The sequence below is a fragment of the Schistocerca nitens genome, chromosome 4 (genome assembly GCF_023898315.1).
Source record: "Schistocerca nitens isolate TAMUIC-IGC-003100 chromosome 4, iqSchNite1.1, whole genome shotgun sequence".
Classification (NCBI taxonomy): domain Eukaryota; kingdom Metazoa; phylum Arthropoda; class Insecta; order Orthoptera; family Acrididae; genus Schistocerca; species Schistocerca nitens.
The window spans coordinates 136,538,991-136,560,420 of NC_064617.1; the positions used below are offsets into that span (position 1 = coordinate 136,538,991).

The window sequence follows — 21,430 nt, forward strand, 5'->3', positions numbered from 1 at the left end:
ACCACAATGAGGCTCCCCAAATCATCACTGAACTCCCGACATGTTTCACTCTTGGGACCAGAAATTATAACAGACTACAACAATGCTCAAATGACTCCCTGCGATTGCTCCATAATCCGGGTTTTATGCCTTCGGCACTGGCGAGTGATTGTGGAATTCCAGCTCGCTGACAGGGTTCGCGAATGCGACATTCAGTTCGGCGGTAGCTTTTGTAGCTGTCGTCTTCATAATTTTCGTCACAATCCTCTTCAGTGACCGTCTGTCACGATCACTCAATTCAGTTTCCATTCGCTTTTTGACCTATCGGATGATGTTTTGCTACATTCGTTGTAAGCGGTTTAAATTCGGTCACCGCCTCTTAAGGCACCAAACACTTTGGCTACCTAGGCTAATGAAACACCTAGCATACGAGCACAAATTACCCACGTTCGAATTCACTTAGCTCCGACATAATGCACTCAGAACACTGTTATGACAACGACTGACAGACGCAACGTATTGAGGACATTGCACAGGGGCTGTTCGTGTTCAAATACAACAGAGCAACATGTAGGGTTAGCTAATATCAGCATTTATATTCAAGCATGCGTCTGTCGCAGTGTTTGTATATTGTGGTGCAACCCCTGCACGTGTCATTCCACTGTGGACTACGTTGCATGGATGACATTTAACGGTGTGAACCCACGTTGAGCTCACGAGGCTCTTAGACTGCTAGAGCGTGGGAGGTCTTGTGGCAGAAAACAGCTGAGGATGTTGACAGTGGTCACCGCTGGCTGTCGTTCCAGTGGGCAGCGACCACACACACACACACACACACACACACACACACACACACACACACTCACACACTAATAGGCAGTCGCAGAGGCGGCCCGGCATGCCGACGTTGCTGCAGTTGCGCTGAGCGCTCCAATTAGCCGGTCGCTGGCCCTCTTGCTGATTTGCCCTAATAGTACGGGGGCACCTCGCTGCTGGCTGCGGCCAACTACACTACAGGCCATTAAAATTGCTACACCAAGAAGAAATGCAGATGATAAACGCTTATTCATTGGACAAATATATTATGCTAGAACTGACATGTGATTACATTTTCACGCAATTTGGGTGCATAGATTCTGAGAAATCAGTACTCAGAACAACCACATCTGGCCGTAATAACGGCCTTGATATGCCTGGACATTGCCTCAAACAGAGCTTGGATGGCGTGTACAGGTACAGCTGCCCATGCAGCTTCAATACGATACCACAGTTCATCAAGAGTAGTGACTGGCGTATTACGACGAGCCAGTTGCTCGGCCACCATTGACCAGACGTTTTCAATTGGTGAGAGATCTGGAGAATGTGCTGGCCAGGGCAGCAGTCGAACATTTGCTGTATCCAGAAAGGCCCGTACAGGACCTGCAACATGCGGTCGTGCATTATCCTGCTGAAATGTGCCGTCAATGCGAACAAGAGGTGATTGACACGTGTAACCAATGGCACCCCATACCATCACGCCAGGTGATACGCCAGTATGGCGATGACGTATACACGCTTCCAATGTGTGTTCACCGCGATGTCGCCAAACACGGATGCGACCATCATGATGCCGTAAACAGAACCTGGATTCATCCGAAAAAATGACGTTTTGCCATTCGTGCACCGAGGTTCGTCGTTGAGAACACCATCGCTGGTGCTCCTGTCTGTGATGCAGCGTCAAGTATAACTGCAGTAAGGTCTCCGAGCTGATAGTCCGTGCTGCTGCAAACGTCGTCGAACTGTTCGTGAAGATGGTTGTTGTCTTGCATACGTCCCCATATGTTGACTCAGGGATCGGGACGTGGCTGCACGATCCGTTACAGCCATGCGCATAAGATGCCTGTCATCTCGACTGCTAGTGATACGAGGCCGTTGGGATCCAGCACGGCGTTCCGTATTACCCTCCTGAACCCACCGATTCCATATTCTGCTAACCGTCATTGGATTTCGACCAACGCTAGCAGCAATGTCGCGATACGATAAACAGCAATCGCGATAGGCTACAATCCGACCTTTATCAAAGTCGGAAACGTGATGGTAAGAATTTTTCCTCCTTACACGAGGCATCACAACAACGTCTCACCAGGCAACGCCGGTCAACTGCTGTTTGCGTATGAGAAATCGGTTGGAAACTTTCCTCATGTCAGCACGTTGTAGGTGTCGCCACCGGCGCCAACCTTGTGTGAATGTTGTGAAAAGCTAATCATTTGCATATCGCAGCATGTTCCTGTCGGTTAAATTTCGCGTCTGTAGCACGTCATCTTCGTGGTGTAGGAATTTTAATGGCCACTAGTGTACATCCACGTACTTGCTCTGCAAAACTTCAAATAACATAATCGAACAGAACATTTAAAAGTAAATTTTAATGAGATAAGTGCTACTGGTTATCTCTTTCCACAGTCAGAGTTCATATTGGGCTATATGGATGAAAACTGAACTCTCATGACGATGTCGGCGTCAAGTCTGTTGCAATACTTATTTCTTTCTCCACAAATAAGATGAGAATCCTGTTTAACACATATATTTGACTGTCCAGTGCAGAAGTAACAACGCGGCCTTTTCTAACAATTGAGAATATTCACTTTTCAAATAGCACTATAATTCCGCTGGCGGCTTTAATTTAAATTTCTTTTGCAACGATGAATTGGATATCGGTTCGAAGTTTCATATTATTTTATTGACTTGGTCGAGAATGACGGTTTACAATAAACGGGTTTTTAATCCGTAATTCGTCCGATATTTAATCTTCTGCTCACTTGGAAAACTCTGATTGTAGACACTAGAGTGATACGCACTCTTGCAAATGCGGGTGCTCTATGAGACGGAGAAAGTGACGTTTTGAATAGCCTACAACATTTACGCCCTTTGCAATCCTAACATCCTGTTGAGTTTCCCGTCTTCAAGGTTGTCGTCTGGCCTTGATAAATGGAGCCTTACTCGAATATTCGCTGTCGGTGTCATCTGCTGCTTCCTATTGACTGTGTACAGATTGTAGGCTGCGAACTGGTGCACTGTTTTTATCTGGGATTGTTATTTCGGGCACCTCCACGGCTTCTACGCCTTTTAACAATGTTGAACGATTTGGGCAGTGCGTGACTGTCGGCTTGCTCATTTGTTCGCCGCAGAGCATTTACTTTGCTGTCTAATCTAGGCGTATTGACGCGCGTTCCGTCGTTAGGGCGCTTGGCAGGGCTGGCCTGTGACGATGGTGGATCCAGATTTTCTTGCCATATCTCGGTCGGTCAGCTGCTTATCTGGGATATTTCTGGGGCGGTTAGCCCAAGTGTATACTGTAACACTACACCTTGCATTGTACTAATTTCCTTTTCGTGCAGTTTGCACATACATGATCTGTCGAATTACAGAGCACTGAAGTCTCTGGCTGTACATTATACGAAATGAAAGCCATAGTTAGGAGCGAGTGGATGAGTTTCACTGATATATACGAACGTCTCTGATGCTGTTGTCTACTTTATACCTGAATGAATCGCGCTATTTTTAGTTGTCAACCGAGAATACTATTACAATGAAATGACTACTCCTAGCTGCACACAGGCGTTGATATAAGTCAACGGGGACAGTTGAAAATGTGTGCCCCGACCGGGACTCGAACCCGTGATCTCGTGCTTACATGGCAGACGCTCTATCCCATCTTTTCTTTTTCATCTCATTTTGTTCTACATTGATCGTTGAATTTTTTCATGGCGGACGTCTGATGACACTCGTTCAGGTTGTTCGTTGATCCGTTCACTCAGTTTTTTTATTACATAGGGTAGATCCATCTGGGCCACCGAGGGCACAGAGGGTAATGTGACTGCAGGGACTTATCTCTGGCATGCCTCCCGTGAGACCCACATTCGCAACTTATTGTCTCGCACTATATTCATAGTGCCCCTGCCCATTATATACCTTACTCGCGGCGTTACCGCCGATTCCCGTAAGAGTTCGGGCACTTGTTTGTGCATCTGCACAGAAGAAGATGGTCAAATGGCCGGTGAGCCCTATATATATATATATATATATATATATATATGGAATCTGTTCTTTCGGACATGTCCGAAAGAACAGATACCATCTTCATATATCCGAGAATGCTATTCCCAACTGTTCAAAGTATCTCGCAACTGTGTCTTTCTGGAATTAGAACGGCGCGTTGAATACTCTCACAAATGTAATTCTTTATTCATCATGCAACAGAATTACACCACTTCCAGAACTGTCAGTATGTCGAAATTTCCTCCTTCCGTCGTTGTCTGTGACCAGTCTTCCACAACAATCGTCTCTGTTGATTTTCTAAAACAGAGAATGTAAAATGAAATCTAGCTGGAGTTCGACGAGGCCGTCCTCGGGTACCTTTAACTCCTGATTTATTCATACATGAGTTTCATAGGCAGACGGGTGTACCACGTTCCTATCAAACAAACACAGAATAGACGTTATGTTGTACGATTCCATCGCACTCACAAGTAGTTTTGCAAACAAAGCGTGCGATGATTCACCTAGGCAGCCAGCTCACACCAATCGAGCACTTGTAACACATCGTCCACCGCAGTGAGTCGTGAAGATGGGACTCAGTTAATCTCTGCACTCGTTTGGCGACGATAAATTTTATGAAAATCAAGAAAGTGCCGAGGATATTAGGATAAAATGCATAGAAACGCCCAACAGTCAAAACGCAACACCACGAGCTGCCGGCATGGCGACCGATGTTGCGGCTGCCCCTGACGCAGCACTGGGCGCCCTACCAATGTGGAGCGACCCACAACACTAGACGCAGGAGCGACACCACCTCGTCTTCTCAAATGAGTGCTGGTCCTGCGTTGACTGCGACGACGAATGAACCCGTGTGGGACGGAGCTGTGTAATATATTGATTATTCCTTGCTACTGTAGTGTTTAGAATGAAATTTTCGCTCTACAGCAGAGTGTGCGCTGACATGAAACTTCCTGGCAGATTAAAACTGTGTGCCGGACCGAGACTCGAACTCGGGACCTTTGCCTTTCGCGGGCAAGTGCTCTACCAACTGAGCTACCCAAGCACGACTCACGCATCATCCTCACAGCCTTAATTCCGCCAGTACCTTGTCTCCTACCTTCCAAACATCACAGAAGCTCTCCTGCGAACCTTGCAGAACTTGCACTCCTGGAAGAAAGGATAAAGGTCCCGAGTTCGAGTCTCGGTCCTGCACACAGTTTTAATCTGCCAGGAAGTTTTACTGTAGTGTTATCTTGAAGCTGTGAAAAAGGAGTACAGGCGCTTCGGGGCGCGGAGGCAGAGACGACGCTGAGGGCAGACGAAACTAGGAGAGATACTTTTACATGAAGTAAACCGTAAGGGGAGTGCCTTGCGAAAATGCAGGCGCCCCCAGACGCGGTCCCAGGGCGCTAGTGACTTTTCAAGGAATTAACATGTAACGTCATAAGTCGTCTAGACACTGTGGTAGGTTGCCACCGTAGATACTCTGTAACCAACAGGCACGTATTAGCGCATAAAGCCAGCTTGATATCAGCCCTGAGAACAGCAACGTCAAGGGTTAGAAAACGCCAAAAAATAAAAATAAAAATAAATAAAAAACCTGTTGCCCTAGCAGTCCCTACTCCGCGAAGCCTGAGGGGCGGGGCTAAATGACGTATAACAATAATGTTGCAAGCCTTATTTGGCAGAGCAGTTACGTTTAGCTTTCAGCTAAACAATGCTAATACCAAATACGGGTCCGCTACGGTCGCAGGTTCGAATCCTGCCTCGGGCATGGATGTGTGTGATGTCCTTAGGTTAGTTAGGTTTAAGTAGTTCTAAGTTCTAGGGAACTGATGACCTCAGAAGTTAAGTCCCATAGTGCTCAGAGCCATTTGAACCATTTGGACCAAATACAGGCTAAGTTACTGCAACTGCATTAACATCCCCGCCTTAGGAGCAGTAGAGGGGACCTAACTAAACCGTGATTGGCAGGCACCTGCAAGAGACCTGCGGGATTGGCTGGGTGGATTTAAGTGGAAAAAACAGTGCCCCCCGCGACTCTTAACCCCTGGATTCTGCATTTTCCGCGGAGTTCTCAGTCAGACGACCTGGGCGCCGAATCCGCGTCCGTCGACTCCAGCCTCGGTCCAGTTCTGCGTAAGTCTGCTCTCTCTCACTTGGAGTGCCTCAGTGAACAGTGTCACATTCAGTATGTTTTGTTTTGCAACTAAGTTGTTGCCTTAAGATGCTGCTAGTGTTTGCTACTGTGATTAGCATGCACTCCTGGGACTTCTGCACTGGCTTCTGTTGTAACAGTGTTATTCATAATTTTTCTAACCCTAGAACTAGCCTCCAGTGTATTAGTTAGTCCTGTCTGGAATAAACAACTCTTTCAAAACCCTGTTTGTCCAAGAGTCTCCACAACGAGATCCCTACCGAGGCTCACCACCTGCATTTCTAGTAAATGCCTGTACCAGTGTTGGCTCAGATAGAAGGAAACAATCAAATGTCTTCTGCCTTCTGCTCTGTACCACTTGGGAGCGCAGACTGACCAGTATAACCCCTTTTCGCCCTCTGCCACCTATGTCAGGACACGACAGCTCTTCGATTGTAACTAACTATCTTTAATTGTCGAGGCTCAGTGATTGTGCTAGCTGGACTGCTGGTAGCAATTTGGAACTCACGAGCGATTCCTTCCGTCAATTTCATGCGATTTTTAGGGTTCCGTAAATCAGGCGGTAAAAATGGAATCCTTGTAGAGTTAATTTTGCTTCTGTCTGTCTGTTCGACTGTTAAAAACCTATGATATCAGGAGCTGGTGTACGTATAGAGCTGAAATTTACGTCACATGCTAAGGTTTGCGGTCCCTTGGCACGTGAATGCAATCAAAAGATACGGCCATTTATTTCACATATTTTGACACTCAGGGTACTTCCTGTTGTCCTAGAATCATGGAATTTGGCAAGAAGTAAAGTTTCACAGTACAAGTGAAGGAAAAAATGGCAAAATTTGGATTTGTAACCAAGTCACATGAAATAAACATTTTTTCTCATTTGTTGTCAGACTGTCTGCTAGTCCCTCTGTTAATACCCAATTTGTCAGGAATGAGTAGACGTATTATGTTAAAATTTATGTTCCATACTAAGATCTATGGCTCCCTGGCGATGTAAAACATTTAATCTTCTAAGTCAATGCAGTCAAAAGATAGGGCCATTTGTGTTACATATTTTTATACTCGCATACTCACACATCAAAACATACAGGCTACTTCCCATTGGCATAGACACATGAAATGTGGCAAGAAGCACTGTTTCACACTGCAAGTAAGTAGGTATATGACACGACAAAAAGTTTTTTTCTCATTTGTTATCCGACTCTTTGTCTGTCCGCCCGTCTGTTGCGACCCCTTTTTCTCAGGAACGGATAGATATTACCAAGTTCCAATTTACATCACGTTCTAAGGTCTATTGTCCCTTGGCGATGTTTAAAATTTAAGTGTCTTAGCGGTGTTTAAAATTTAAGTTAAAAATATATGCCACATATTCTGATATTCGCAAACTCACTCATCAAAACCCATAGGGTATTGCCCATTGACCTAGAATCATGAAATTTTGCAAGAAGCAAAGTTCCATAGTACAAACAAACGAAAAAGTTCGAAAATTCTTAATATGTAATTATATCGCACGAAAAAAATTTTTTGTGTGATTATCGAAAGTCTTGAAATCCCCAGAACCGATATCTTGCCAGCATCGGTATTGATAACAGGCAAAAACCGTAGAGATTCCCAGGATGGATGAACTGTCTATATACGTAATTAAGTTTTTAAGGGACCCTCTGTGCGCGAGTCTTACTCGCCTTTATCCTGTTTTTTTATTTTTTATTATTTTTTATTTTATTTTATTTTATTTATTTTTTACAACCATCCTCCACAATGCTCGACGATCCGATCCCTATCCGTTAATACGTGAGGTCTGCCTGGTCCTCATTTAGTTGTGATTGTTCCTTTGCGTTTCCCCTTCACAAACACATCATCAACAATAGACTTGGGCAGCTTCAGAAGGGTTGAAGTGTCCCCGATGGCCTTGTTACTCATATGACATTCAAAGACCATAAACCACTTTCGAAGTCGCTAAGCTCTCCTAACCGACCCATTGTGCTGTTAGTGCTTCTCTATTGACAACGCAATACTCCCTGCCTCCTTTTGTGTTTGCGGATCCATCTGTCGTTACACCAAGTGGCCAATGCCACATTACATAGATGTGTGCAGGTACACTGTGACACACAGTTAAAGGGTCAATTTTAGAAACCCCGGTATCCCACTGTGATTCAGAAACCTGAAATTTGGCTGAAAGCTGCCTACAACCTTCCTCTCCATTGTTATGAAAGCGTGACGCACTGCGCTTCTTCAAACAGCAATTTGACGCCATGCGCCAAAAAAAGGGCGAGAGTTCAGAAGTTCATGTGAGGTGTAAATGGGTTAGTGATGTCACACTGGTACAAAATGTCACAACGATTTTGCCCAGCGCCACCGTGGAAGTGTTACACGATGGGACGGTCGTCACACCCCGTCTTATCCACACTTTATTCCTGCTCTTGACGCCTCTGCAATAGAGGTCATAACAGTGATACCCAGCGTTGAAATCAGGCGGTTTTCTTATGCGTGGCCGAGCAAAACATATCAGACACATGACACACTGCCGTTCAGAATTGACACTAAAAGGTCTCGGAGAGTGGCATGAAGGACATCACTGAAACCACACATTTCTTTGGGGCGTTGATTCCATACATTTTTCGGTCGAAAACGACTCTTCCTAGTGAGCTGAGCGACAGGTCGACGTTCTTCACAACGTTTCACAACACTGCTGACATCTCCAGACGACTCAGTCCTTCAGTAAGGAGACGTGGGCCTCCAGTCGCGCTGAACGTGATCACACACGCTTTGGAGTGTAGAGCGTACGTAATTTTTGCTCTGATGTGCGAGACCCCTTCGCAATATCTTCAGTCCCACCTACGGATCTTTCTTGGGCACGTTAAAAATGCCCATTTTCAGAGACAGCCTTCTCTGATTCCTAGGCGCCGGTGTGACAGGCAACCATTTCGACACACCTCAGCTGAGTGACAGTACAAAGACGAACTAGCGTCTGATAGGCGCATGCGAAATCTAAGGGGTGTCGAAAGGGATGCCTGTCAGCCGGCACTTAGGAATCAATGAATGGCTGTCTCTGTACAGGGCATTCATAAAGTGCCCAACAAAGGTGTGCAGGTGACACTGAGGATGTTGGGAATTGTAAGTCTTAGAGGGACCCATTGCTATTTTATTCATTCATTCCTGAAGGTCCTCTCCTCTCCCCATGATTACAGAGCAGGAGGGTGCAAAACAGGGGAGCTGAAAAATCATAATCACCCTCTGTTTCTTCGGATAACGTTCAAATTTCATCGAATGGTTTTGAACAGTCCATAGTGGTTCCATCTTGCACACCAGGGCAAAAATTACGTTCTCGCTTGCGGGCTTTCAAATAGAAAATGTGACGAGTGACCGTAAACTACGTACCCTCTGACTCAGAGTTGAAATATTGAAAGTTTTGGCTGGTTTCGTTGTCTAGGGGCTGGGATACGAAGTTGCCGGATTACAAGCCAAATACTGCTGAGTCTACAGTATACAATATGAATATACACACGAATCAAATGATCGAAGATTCCTATCACTTGGCAATTGCGAATTTTGAATGTGACATAGGAATTTATAAACGGAAGATTGCAATTAAATAAAACCTGCAGGTACTATTTTAACGACTTTAAATGACGAGTCCGATAGCAGAAGAACCTTTAAGAATGCCGTTTATTACTGCAAAACACTTATTGGTGTCGATGGTCCAGCAATTAAATAAAATATAAGTTGATTAACAGAGAAACAATAGATTCCTACTTCACGTAATTAGTTATGAAGAACACAGCTCGCGAGATATTCACTTCTAAACTCATACTACGTCTTCACTACAGAAGCCACGGAAATCTGACAAGTGCACAAGTCCGCACTACGAAATATTTCTATCTCCCGCAAGCACACGCAAACTCCCACTCTCCATCGTAGGTCCTGCGGCCGACCGTTGCTGCTTCCCGTCCAGCACTCCTCCCCCATTTCCATCCAGTCTCCCCATTAATGAGAGCTGTCATTCGCTAGTGCACTCCCCACATTTCTTCAAGCCAATGCACACTCACAAACATATTGAAACACATACGAAATACTGGATTTACATTCAAATAACTCTAAATTAAATAAATATTCCTATGGCTGGACCATAAACACGCTCTAACTCACATTATTAAATACATAAACAAATCAAATAAACATATATCAAAGGAATAGAAACAAAAGGTAGGCCAGTAACCTTATGTCTTTGTGCTTTCTAAAAAACGGTAAATATTTAACCAATTTCTTCATGAATAGTATATATCGGAGATAAACAAAGACACAGACGAATAAATATATAGTGATAAGCATGCTGCTACTGGTTTTTCGTGTAACTGTGGAGAACTTGTGGCCTGACGCGATCAATAGTAATCGCCCACTTTGACCTTCAATAACTCATGTACTGTTCAACTTATATGCCTGTAGTTCATACCAATTTAGGTTTACACTAATAGCTTTCTAAAGACACGTCGATCGACAAAATCGGAAGAACCGTTTAGATTTCGGAAATTCGTTGCTGGGTGTTACTTGTATGATTTAGTCAGATACTAAACTTTAATAAAGATATTGAAAATCTGATTACAGCATCAGAATTGTCGTGCAAATAATGGTAATGTACATGTTTTTTAAGGTATCATGATTCCTCTGGCTATTATTAATTTCTACATGAACTGTGAAATGTCTGCCATTATGGTTACACAAAGTCCAGCATCTTTGGCAACTGCCGGCATACAAATCTCCTTCATCGACGCAAAGCACAGTCCTCCTCACAGCGTCAACATGGAATTCCCAGCCACACGGTCGGCCTGGACCACACGCTGGGGCTACCCCTCTTGCTCCGGCCAATGTGGCCGCCGACGGGGCGAGAGGTTCCCGCACGACCACGCCACAGCTTGCCCGTTACCTCACACGCTACACTCAAAAGTTTGCTGGCCCACGGTGTCCTTATTGAAGTGCTGACTGTCTGGAGGTGTAAACTGTCAACAGTGTCAAATGCTGTCAAGAACGTCGCCCTGTCGCCCAGCGCACTGCGAACTGTCGTTTTCGACCAGGAAGTGTGTGGGAATCAATGCCCCTGGGCACGGGATGGTTTCATCGACGATCTTTGTCATCCCCTGAGGCCTCTTCGTGTCAATTCGGAAATGTCCTCCTCGGGCACCCATAAGAAAACTGCGTGATTTCAACGCTGGACGTTGCGGGTCTGACCTCCATCACAGAGGCGTCAAAAGAAAGGGTGAAATGTGGCTAAGAGGGACTGTGACGACTTTCCCATCGTGTGACACGTCCACTGTGATTTTGGACAGAATTGTGGTGAAATTTGGTGCCAATGTGACATCAATAGCCCACTTTGCACGTCACATGAACTTCTTACCTCCGGCCTTTTTTTCTCATGTGTCGACAGATTGCCGGCCGTGGTGGCCGAGCGGTTCTAGGCGCTACAGTCTGGAGCCGCGCGACCGCTGCGGTTGCAGGTTCGAATCCTGCCTCGGGCATGGATGTGTGTAATGTCCTTAGTTCTAGGGGACTGATGACCACAGAAGTTAAGTCCCATAGTGCTCAGAGCCATTTTTTTTCCGACAGATTGATGCGTCGCCGACTCCGACGGTGACGTTGCAGGGCGCCACACTGTTACACCATTAGAGGAAGGTTGTTGGCACCTTTAAGTCAATTTTCATGCTTCTACGGTCGGCAATTACGGGGTTCCGAAAAAGTTACCCTTGAATTGTGTTGCGCATTATACTTTTCATCTTTCAGCTATAACCCCTACTGTCCTACATTAACAACATCAGAAACGTATGTCCTCATTTTGTCCTTTAGATAAGTTGGTAGTTCTCCTCTATTAAACTGGGTTTACACTAGCAAGTCGCTTGCAGAAGTTATTGCTGCAAGTTATTGCTAGCCGCTTGCAGCTGTGTTTACACAGCAGCGCAAGAATTAAGCAAGACTCTTCCGCAAGCTCTTTGGCAAGAAACTTGCGTCATCAACTTGCTGATACTGTTTACATATGCTTTCAGTACTACTACGAGTGTCAGCCGAAGTGTAAAATGACAAGTAGGCGGGTGAGATGTGCTGGAGCTATTGTAATTGTAATGCAAAACGTGAAAAAGAGAAGTATTTGGGTTAGAGAGTAGATAATGAGAAGATCGCAAAATGGTGCCTGTAATAACCTTTTGCAAGAACTTAGTATCGAGAGCATGGATACTTTTGAAAACTTTTGCAGAATGTCCTCAAATGATCTGGAGTATTTGTTGATGTTAATAGCTCCCGTCATATCAAAACGAGACACAAACTTCGGTACTGCTATTTCAGCAAAGGAACGTTTGCTAGTCACTCTATGATTTATAGCTACTGGTGAGCTACGAATAAAATAGGCATTTCATTTATTTATGTGAAACATACAACCAAAAAATGTTTGAATTTTGAAATCTTTTCTTTGTAGGAGACTCATACAAGTCCGTAATGTACTTGTTTCATATTCCCGTCAGCACGATTTCTCTGATCGTACCCAATGTATGTAGAGCCATTTTTAACGTCGTGAAAAGGGAAAATTATTTGAAGATATGTGAAAACACAACAATGAAATTAAATTTTTATTGAAATAAACTGCATTTTATAGAATGATATGCTTATAAAAATGTTTTTTTTTCTAATGCTCATAAAATGGAAAGTGACAAGCTAAGTAAATAGAACATGTAATAATTACACATCGTCTTTTTCTAGACTCCTAAAACAACAAGCGAGTGGATGCACGTGGCAAAGGGGTTGTGTCTTCAAGTTATGCTACTTTCTATGTACTTCTTTTGATGTGTCGAATATCGACGAGATTTCATTTAATGCGCTCATCTTCTTCACTCTATCCTTAAAAAAATGGTTCAAATGGCTCTGAGCACTATGGGACTCAACATCTTAGGTCATAAGTCCCCTAGAACTTAGAAGTACTTAAACCTAACCAACCCAAGGACATCACACACACCCATGCCCGAGGCAGGATTCGAACCTGCGACCGTAGCAGTCCCGCTGTTCCGGACTGCAGCGCCAGAACCGCACGGCCACCGCGGTCGGCACTCTATCCTTAAAGTCTCGCTTATGCACGTCCCGTATTTGGGGTGGCTCTCCGTGGCTTCAACAAAATGTTCTGTATCCTGCTTCATCCATTCCCGCTTCTCCTCCATTTCTGAAATTTGTTTGCACATAATACAGTTGCATAAAATTAAGTCATCACATTAAGTAAAATGTTAATTATGAGTGTTATGCAGACGACATACTTACTATAACTTGCGCTTCCTACTTGCAGGACCGGCCGCGGTGGTCTCGCGGTTCTAGGCGCGCAGTCCGGAACCGTGCGACTGCTACGGTCGCAGGTTCGAATCCTGCCTCGGGCATGGATGTGTGTGATAGGTTAGTTAGGTTTAAGTAGTTCTAAGTTCTAGGGGACTGATGACCACAGCAGTTGAGTCCCATAGTGCTCAGAGCCATTTGAACCATTTTGAACCTACTTGCAGGAAATAGAAATAAATCCTAAAAGCTGCAAGTTACTTGCGTGGTGTTCACACTGGAAGCGGAAAACGTGCAGCAAGTCACTTCCCCAATAAATTGCTACTGTCGCAAGTCGACTTGGCGATATGTTTACACTCGCAAATCGCGCGGCAAGTTCCTCCGCCCAAGTAAATTGCTGCAATAACTTGCTAGTGTAAACCGAGCATTAGTTGGACCCACCGCAAGCAGCAAGATGGTCCCCGTCCCGGCTTTTAGTGTAGCGGAGCGTAGAGAGGAGGTACTCACACGTGTAGACGGAGCCAGGGACGTACATCTCGGGCTCCCCGGTGACGGTGATGCGGAAGCCGTTGTCGCCGGGGCTCTTGAGGACGGCCGAGTGCTCCGGTCGGGGCTCTCGCGTGCACCGGAAGCCCTGCGACGAGCCGCACAGCAGCGCCAGCACCAGCAGCGGCAGCGGCGAGAACCACCGCCTCAGCGCCATCGTTCTCTCTGCAACAAAGAGCGACCGGCTCGTAAGGTCGATTCACAGTGGACAACAAAAGAAAGTTAAGCTACGTCGCGACAGTTGAAGGTGCGACGCATTACACAGAGGGTCAATACACTGTGACATCGATTTGTGGCAGAACTGTACAACATACACATGTCCTCGGGGAAGATCAGTTTGGATTCCGTAGAAATAATGGAACACGTGAGGCAATACTGACCCTACGATTGATCTTAGAAGCTAGATTAAGAAAAGGCAAACCTACGTTTCTAGCATTTGTAGACTTAGAGAAAGCTTTTGACAATGTTGACTGGAATACTCTCTTTCAAATTCTGAAGGTGGCAGGGGTAAAATACAGGGAGCGAAAGGCTATTTACAATTTGTACAGGAACCAGATGGCAGTTACAAGAGTCGAGGGACATGAAAGTGAAGCAGTGGTTGGGAAAGGAGTGAGACAGGGTTGTAGCTTATCCCCGATGTTATTCAATCTGTATATTGAGCAAGCAGTAAAGGAAACAAAAGAAAAAATCGGAGTAGGTATTAAAATCCATGGAGAAGAAATAAAAACTTTAAGGTTCGCCAAAGACATTGTAATTCTGTCAGAGACAGCAAAGGACTTGGAAGAGCAGTTGAACGGAATGGACAGTGTCTTGAAAGGAGGATATAAGATGAACATCAACAAAACCAAACCGAGGATAATGGAATGTAGTCGAATTAAATCGGGTGATGCTGAGGGAATTAGATTACGAAATGAGACACTTAAAGTAGTAAAGGAGTTTTGTTATTAGGGAGCAAAATAACTGATGATGGTCGAAGTAGAGAGGATATAAAATTTAGACTGGGAGAAGCAGAAAAATTTGTTAACATCGAGTATGGATTTAAGTGTCAGGAAGTATTTGTATGGAGTGTAGCCATGTATGGAAGTGAAACATGGACGATAAATGTTTGGACAAGAATAGAAGCTTTCGAAATGTGGTGCTACAGAAGAATGCTGAAGATAAGGTGGGTAGATCACATAACTAATGAGGAGGTATTGAATAGAATTGGGAGAAGAGGAGTTTGTGGCACAACTTGACTAGAAAAAGGAATCGGTTGGTAGGACATGCTCTGAGGCATCAAGGTACCACTAATTTAGTATTGGATGGCAGCGTGGAGGGTAAAAATCGTAGAGGGAGACCAAGAGATGAATACACTAAGCAGATTCAGAAGGATGTAGGCTGCAGTACGTACTGGGAGATGAAGCAGCTTGCACAGGATAGAGTAGCATGGAGAGCTGCATGAAACCAGTCTCAGGACTGAAGACCACAACAACACATTATGAAATACTTCGATGAAAGCGATCATTGACGCATAACCATCACGATTCCCGAAAACATTGCTGTTGTGCAATATAACTGGCATTTTATTCACAGGGGATCTCAAATTCGTTCCATGTTTCTAGATTTACAGAATGCTTCTGACACTTCACAAGTAACTTCTAATCAAATTTTGTGCCTATGGACCATTGTCTCAGTTGTGCAATCGGGTTCGTGATTTCCTGTCAGGAAAGTCACCGTTCGTAGTAACTGACCGGAAATCGTCTAGTGAATCCGAAATAATATCTGTCGTTTTCTTGGAGAACTAAGAACTCTCTAAGAGAATTAAGCACTCTGCCATTCTTAATGTGTATAAACGTTTCTTGAGACAATTTGAGCACCGTCTCACACTGTTTGCAGATGATGGTGAGCCGTGGCAACTGGCGCTAGGTAAGTTCCACTTGCTTCGCTGGTATCGATATTCGTCTGGTCTTTTATCTCTGACTGTTTCGCCTTTGGTTTTCCGGCTTGGCGTGTGGCTGGAGCTCTCTCTCCGGTCGGCGTTCGACGAGGCAACATTGTTTTGAAAGGAAGCCCTCGTCTCCATCCGCTGTGCTTGGGCCTCGCCGTCCTTGTCGTTTGGCCGTGCGCCAGGTGTACGGTGCTGATTAGTCGGGGCCTTTGCGTGCGAAACGGTGGCGGGTTCGTCGTCTTGTGCTGGACACTTTCTCATCGCGTAACTGGAAGCATTAAGTTACATATGGTTCATATTCTGATGTTAACTGGTGAAGATGTGTGAGACTTATGGTGGTATCTGCCAGAGATCAGTTAAGGAAGGGTCTGAACTTGGTTCCACAGTGTCTTATTCACTAAGGCTAATGTACTGCTTATTCTGCTTCAGGGCATGTACAGTGTGTGTGTTATTTTAAGTGGCTTATATGGAACTTTTTAGTCTGTTTTAGGACCCACTGTTCGGGACTGTGTATGTGTCCAGCAGCTGTAGAATTCAACACAATTGGCTCGGGGTTGGTTTAATCACTTGTTCCAGCAGGATTTGGAATAATTATTTAATGCTGGAATTTCCTTAAGCCTACTGTAAGTGGTGTCTTGAATTTTTGCTAACTTCTTAGATACTGTTAATTTTCCAGGATAGCCTAGTAATAATTTGCATTAACTCTTGAGAGCGTAGTTGTTACTGATTATAATCTTGGCTGTGACTGGAGCTTGCACTTGTTGGAATTTATTTGTGCTGCAGGGAATTTTGTTAAGCCTACTTGTGCTCCGGGATCGGTGCTTTTTACAAATCCTTGTCAGGGCCATTTATGTAGGGCCCAGTCGGATTACACATCCGCCAGTTTCTGCGATCCTGTACACGAGTTTTGGGCAGCGAAAGCTCGCGCTGTCTGTCTTCTGCAGTGTTATTTTTTCCAAGCGCCGCTATGGCCTTTAATGCTGCTTTTAAAAGTGAAGTTGCAATTTTAGAGTGATTTTGAGTCATTCCATTTGTTAATTAAGAGAGGCTACCCTTTTACAACATTATTGCTTCTGGAAGTCATTTAAACATTATACTAGTGGTTGAGATAACAAACGTGGTTCTTATTTAATGTAAATTTAACTTATTTTCATATTGTTGGGGAGCACTGTAACCCTTGTTGCTATCATTTCTGTTTGGTGAGGTTTTCAACTCCGTGTTCTTCTTTGGCCACCTTCTGTTTTAGTATGACTATTTTTGGACTGAGGACTACTATGTGGCCGGTTCAGTTTTGTTGTTGTTGTTGTGGTCTTCAGTACTGAGACTGGTTTGATGCAGCTCTCCATGCTACTCTATACTGTGCAAGCTTCTTCATCTCCCAGTACTTACTGCAACCTACATCCTTCTGAATCTGCTTAGTGTATTCATCTCTTGGTCTCCCTCTACGATTTTTACCCTCCACGCTGCCCTCGAATACTAAATTTGTGATCCCTTCATGCCTCAGAACATGTCCTTATGTTGCTTATGTTGATGTTCATCTTATATCCTCCTTTCAAGACACTGTCCATTCTGTTCAACTGCTCTTCCAAGTCCTTAGCTGTCTCTGAGAGAATTACAATGTCATAGGCGAACCTCAAAGTTTTTTTTTTTCTTCTGATTCAGTTTTATTAAATTTTTATTTTTCTCTTGTGCCCATGAAGTTTGGTAATTTTATGGCTGTTTAAATTTGGCTTGAAGGTTGTATCATTAGTATCTTACCTTGTGGTCAGGGAAAGTATGATTGCGTGCGAGTTATAATTGACATTTTCTGCCATCACTGATTATGGTTCAATATTAAAATTAATTGTTTGATTAAATTCTTAATTGTGTTTAATGTAATTCAGTCTGTGAAAAATAAATTTGTATATTGTACCAGTAAAAAAATTAAAAAAGGGGAAAGAGGAAGACGGTTAAGCCAGTTGTAATTTCCTTAAGAGGACAAAGGTCCGAATTAAAGTTTTATATTGCCATTTTTCTGATTCTGTAATTCTGTAATAATGAAAGTTGTTCTCTAGTCAAAACGAAAATTGTGTACCAACCACAAGTTTGTCCATCAACAAAGATCCCTAGCTTCCTATTTCCTTGAGTAACTGTAATTTGAGCAGTATTCAGCTCAGATGGTATCGCTTACCTTTAGTAGTGTTATCGGAAGATCATAACGAACTGCGAAAAGATTTATGTAAGATATCCGAATGGTGCTAATAGTGAAATTTGACCATAAGCAATAAAAAATGTGCGGTCCTCGACATGAGTACTAAAAAGACTCCGTCAAATTTCGGTTACGCTATAAATAACACAAATTTAAGGGTTGTATTTTCAACGAAATATCTAGGTATTGCAATTGCAAATAACTTAAATTGGAACCACCACATAGAAAATGTTACGGGGAAGGTGATCCAAAGACTCCGTTTTATTGCCAGAACACTTACAGGATGCAACGGATGTACAAAAAGAGACTGTCGTCACCACATTTGTCAATTCTCTTCAGGAATATTTCTGCACAGTATGGGATCCTTATCAGGTAGGATTGACGACGGACATGGAGATATCTAGGTATTGCAATTGCAAATAACTTAAATTGGAACCACCACATAGAAAATGTTACGGGGAAGGTGATCCAAAGACTCCGTTTTATTGCCAGAACACTTACAGGATGCAACGGATGTACAAAAAGAGACTGTCGTCACCACATTTGTCAATTCTCTTCAGGAATATTTCTGCACAGTATGGGATCCTTATCAGGTAGGATTGACGACGGACATGGAGAGAGTGTCACGGATAGGAAAAGGAAGTTGGGGTGCCAATCATTAAAACATGGGTACTTTGCGTTGCAGTGAGATATTTCACGAAATTTCAATGACTTGGTTTCTTCTCTAAATGCCAAAATATTTTGTTGAATACCACTTACATATGGAGAAATGGCCATCGTAATAAAATAAGAGAAACCAGAGATCACTCCCAAAGATTTAGGCCTTCATTTTTCCCACGTGATACCTGAGAATGGAACGGTATAGAAAGAATGTAAGAATGTGAAATTGGCTAAGAATGAGAAAGTGGCTCTATAGACCGTCTGCCAGACACTTAATGTGAACTGCTGAGTAATTACATAGATGTAGATACAGAACGTCACTTCGCTTGGCCCAGTACCAAATGGCGAATGCGAGGTGATGAGACACCAACTGTGATGCAATAAGTCAGTATAAAAAGTAAGGAGCCAGCAACGATAGACTTTACTAATTGCCAAAGCAAAATTCACATCGATTCTCCAAAAATTTACTGTAAATTTTCCACACTGCTGAGTAGTGAAATAATATGAAAAATGAAATCCAAACAGTTGAAAACATCAACATTTATCTGATTGTGAAAATATGTAGACACAAACATCAAATAATATTAAGAAGGCAACAGATACAGGGCCTTTTTACCTTATCCATTGTATTTTCTTTTCTTTCAAAGTACCACTTATCGTCAAATCAACTGAGTTTTCTTCTTAAACACGGCTGATTGTTTCAGTGTAAAAAAAAAATTAATGAAAAGTGATTCATCAATTTATATTCCTATTGAAGCACAGTGTACGCTTCTATTCAATACAGGCCCTGTAAAATCTAAATCAATTTTCGCTTTCAGATATGTGGCCTCTTGTGTCGAAGAAATATTCATGTCCTCGTGGAACATTCGCAAAGAGTCACGATAGTTTAAAATAAAATAAAGATTAATAAGACATAAAAATGCAACATAATCCTCTACTAGAACGTGAATGATCGTGGCGACACTAGGTTAACTCCTGATGTTGGCAAACGACGGTACCACCACCTATCAACGTCAAAGTCAAAACTTTCTTACCGAGAATCCTTGGCGATATCATTTCTTTCCATTCCGTTGACGGCCTTTGTAAATGCAACCGTCTGAAATACTCTGTGATCAGCCCCTGAAGAACATGAGACGGCGACCGGCCACCGTGCCATCCTCTGCCATGTGGCGCCATGAGGATGCGGCATGGAGTCTGGACACCTCTCTCTTGGCCGTTCGCTAACGGCCAGAGATTAGAGGGGCTACTTCTCATTCAAGCAGCTCTCCACTTGGCCTTAAGAGGCTGGGTGCACCCTGTTACAGTCCTCCAGCGGAAGTGTTTAAACTCAGAAGAGTGTTCCTGAAGCCACTCTGTAGCAATTCTCCCATATCACTCCAACTGCACACGCCCCACGCAATTACAGAGCCTCCACTAGTTTGAGTAGTCCCCTGCTGACATGTAGGGTCCACGGATTCATGAGGTTGTCTCCATACCCGTAGACGTCCATCCGCTCGATACGATTTGAAACGAGACTCGTCCGACCAGGCAACATATTTCCAGTCATCAACAGTCCACTGTCGGTGTTGGCGGGCTCAGGTGAGGCGTAAAGCTTTGTGCCGTGCAGTCACCAAGGGTACACGAGTGGGCCTCCGGCTCAGAAAGCCCATATCGATGATGTTTCGTTGATTGTTCGCACGCTGATACTTGTTGATGGCGCAACATTGAAATCTGCAGCAATTTGCAGAAGGGTTGCACATCTGTCAAGTTGAACGATTCTCTTCAGTCGTCGTTGGTCCCGTTTTTGCAAGATCTTTTTCCGGCCGCAGCGATGTCGGAGATTTGATGTTTTATCGGATTCCAAATGTTCACGGTGCACTCGTGTAATGTTCCTACGGGAAAATCCCCATTTCAACGCTACCTTGGGGTTGCTGTCTCCCATCGCTCGTGCGCCGACTGTAACACCACGATGAAACTCACTTAAATCTTGATAACCTGCCGTTGTGGAAGCAGTAACCGATCTAAAACCTGCGCCAGACACTTGTTGTCTTACATAGGCGTTGCCGACCGGAGCGCCGTATTCTGCCTGTTTACACAGATCCGTATTTTAAGATGCATGCTATTACCAGTTCCTTTCGCGCTTCAGTTTATGACTTTACTTTTTTATTTTGTCAGTTTCAACCGCTTTTCACTGCTACACTTCGATTAAAATAACTTTCGTGTATCAGAGAGCCGAATGGTAGGGGCTTGCCGCCATCCAATCGTAGTTCTTTCTCGAGAGCCATATGCCAGCCGTGTTGCCAGTTTTATAGAGCCTTGTCAAGCGCAGCTGGCTGCACGCCGACAACACTGTCACACTCCCCCCCTCCCCCTCCGCCCCAACAGTGAAATTTGTTAATCAAAAGTTATTTTAATCTAGGAATAAACAGTGCTCCAAAACAGTAATCAAAAATAAGGATATACGAACTTTAAATTCTTTCCATTTCCTACAGTAGGAATTATCGTACAAGGAATGGACGCTGGAACTAAATCCCGTTAATGCTTCACTAACAGTAATTCAAAGATAAATTACGGGACACCACTCACCGAAAAGCAAAATGGTTGAGTCGTGAATAGACACTCACAAAAAGAAAGAATACTTGATGGTTTTCGAAGAGAACCTTTTGTGAGCTAGAATAACACACACACA

At 43.9% G+C, this 21,430-nt stretch overlaps 1 protein-coding gene across 1 annotated transcript in view; it reads right to left on the bottom strand.

Annotated features, from left to right (window-relative positions):
* LOC126251484 (spondin-1) overlaps window positions 1–21,430 on the bottom strand; it is a 220,462-nt gene that overhangs the window by 110,651 nt on the left and 88,381 nt on the right. Inside the window, exon 2 of the mRNA XM_049951932.1 lies at window positions 13,949–14,152. Coding sequence (XP_049807889.1) covers window positions 13,949–14,144 — 196 coding nt within the window. The 5' untranslated portion in view covers window positions 14,145–14,152. The remainder of the gene's footprint in view (window positions 1–13,948; window positions 14,153–21,430) is intronic.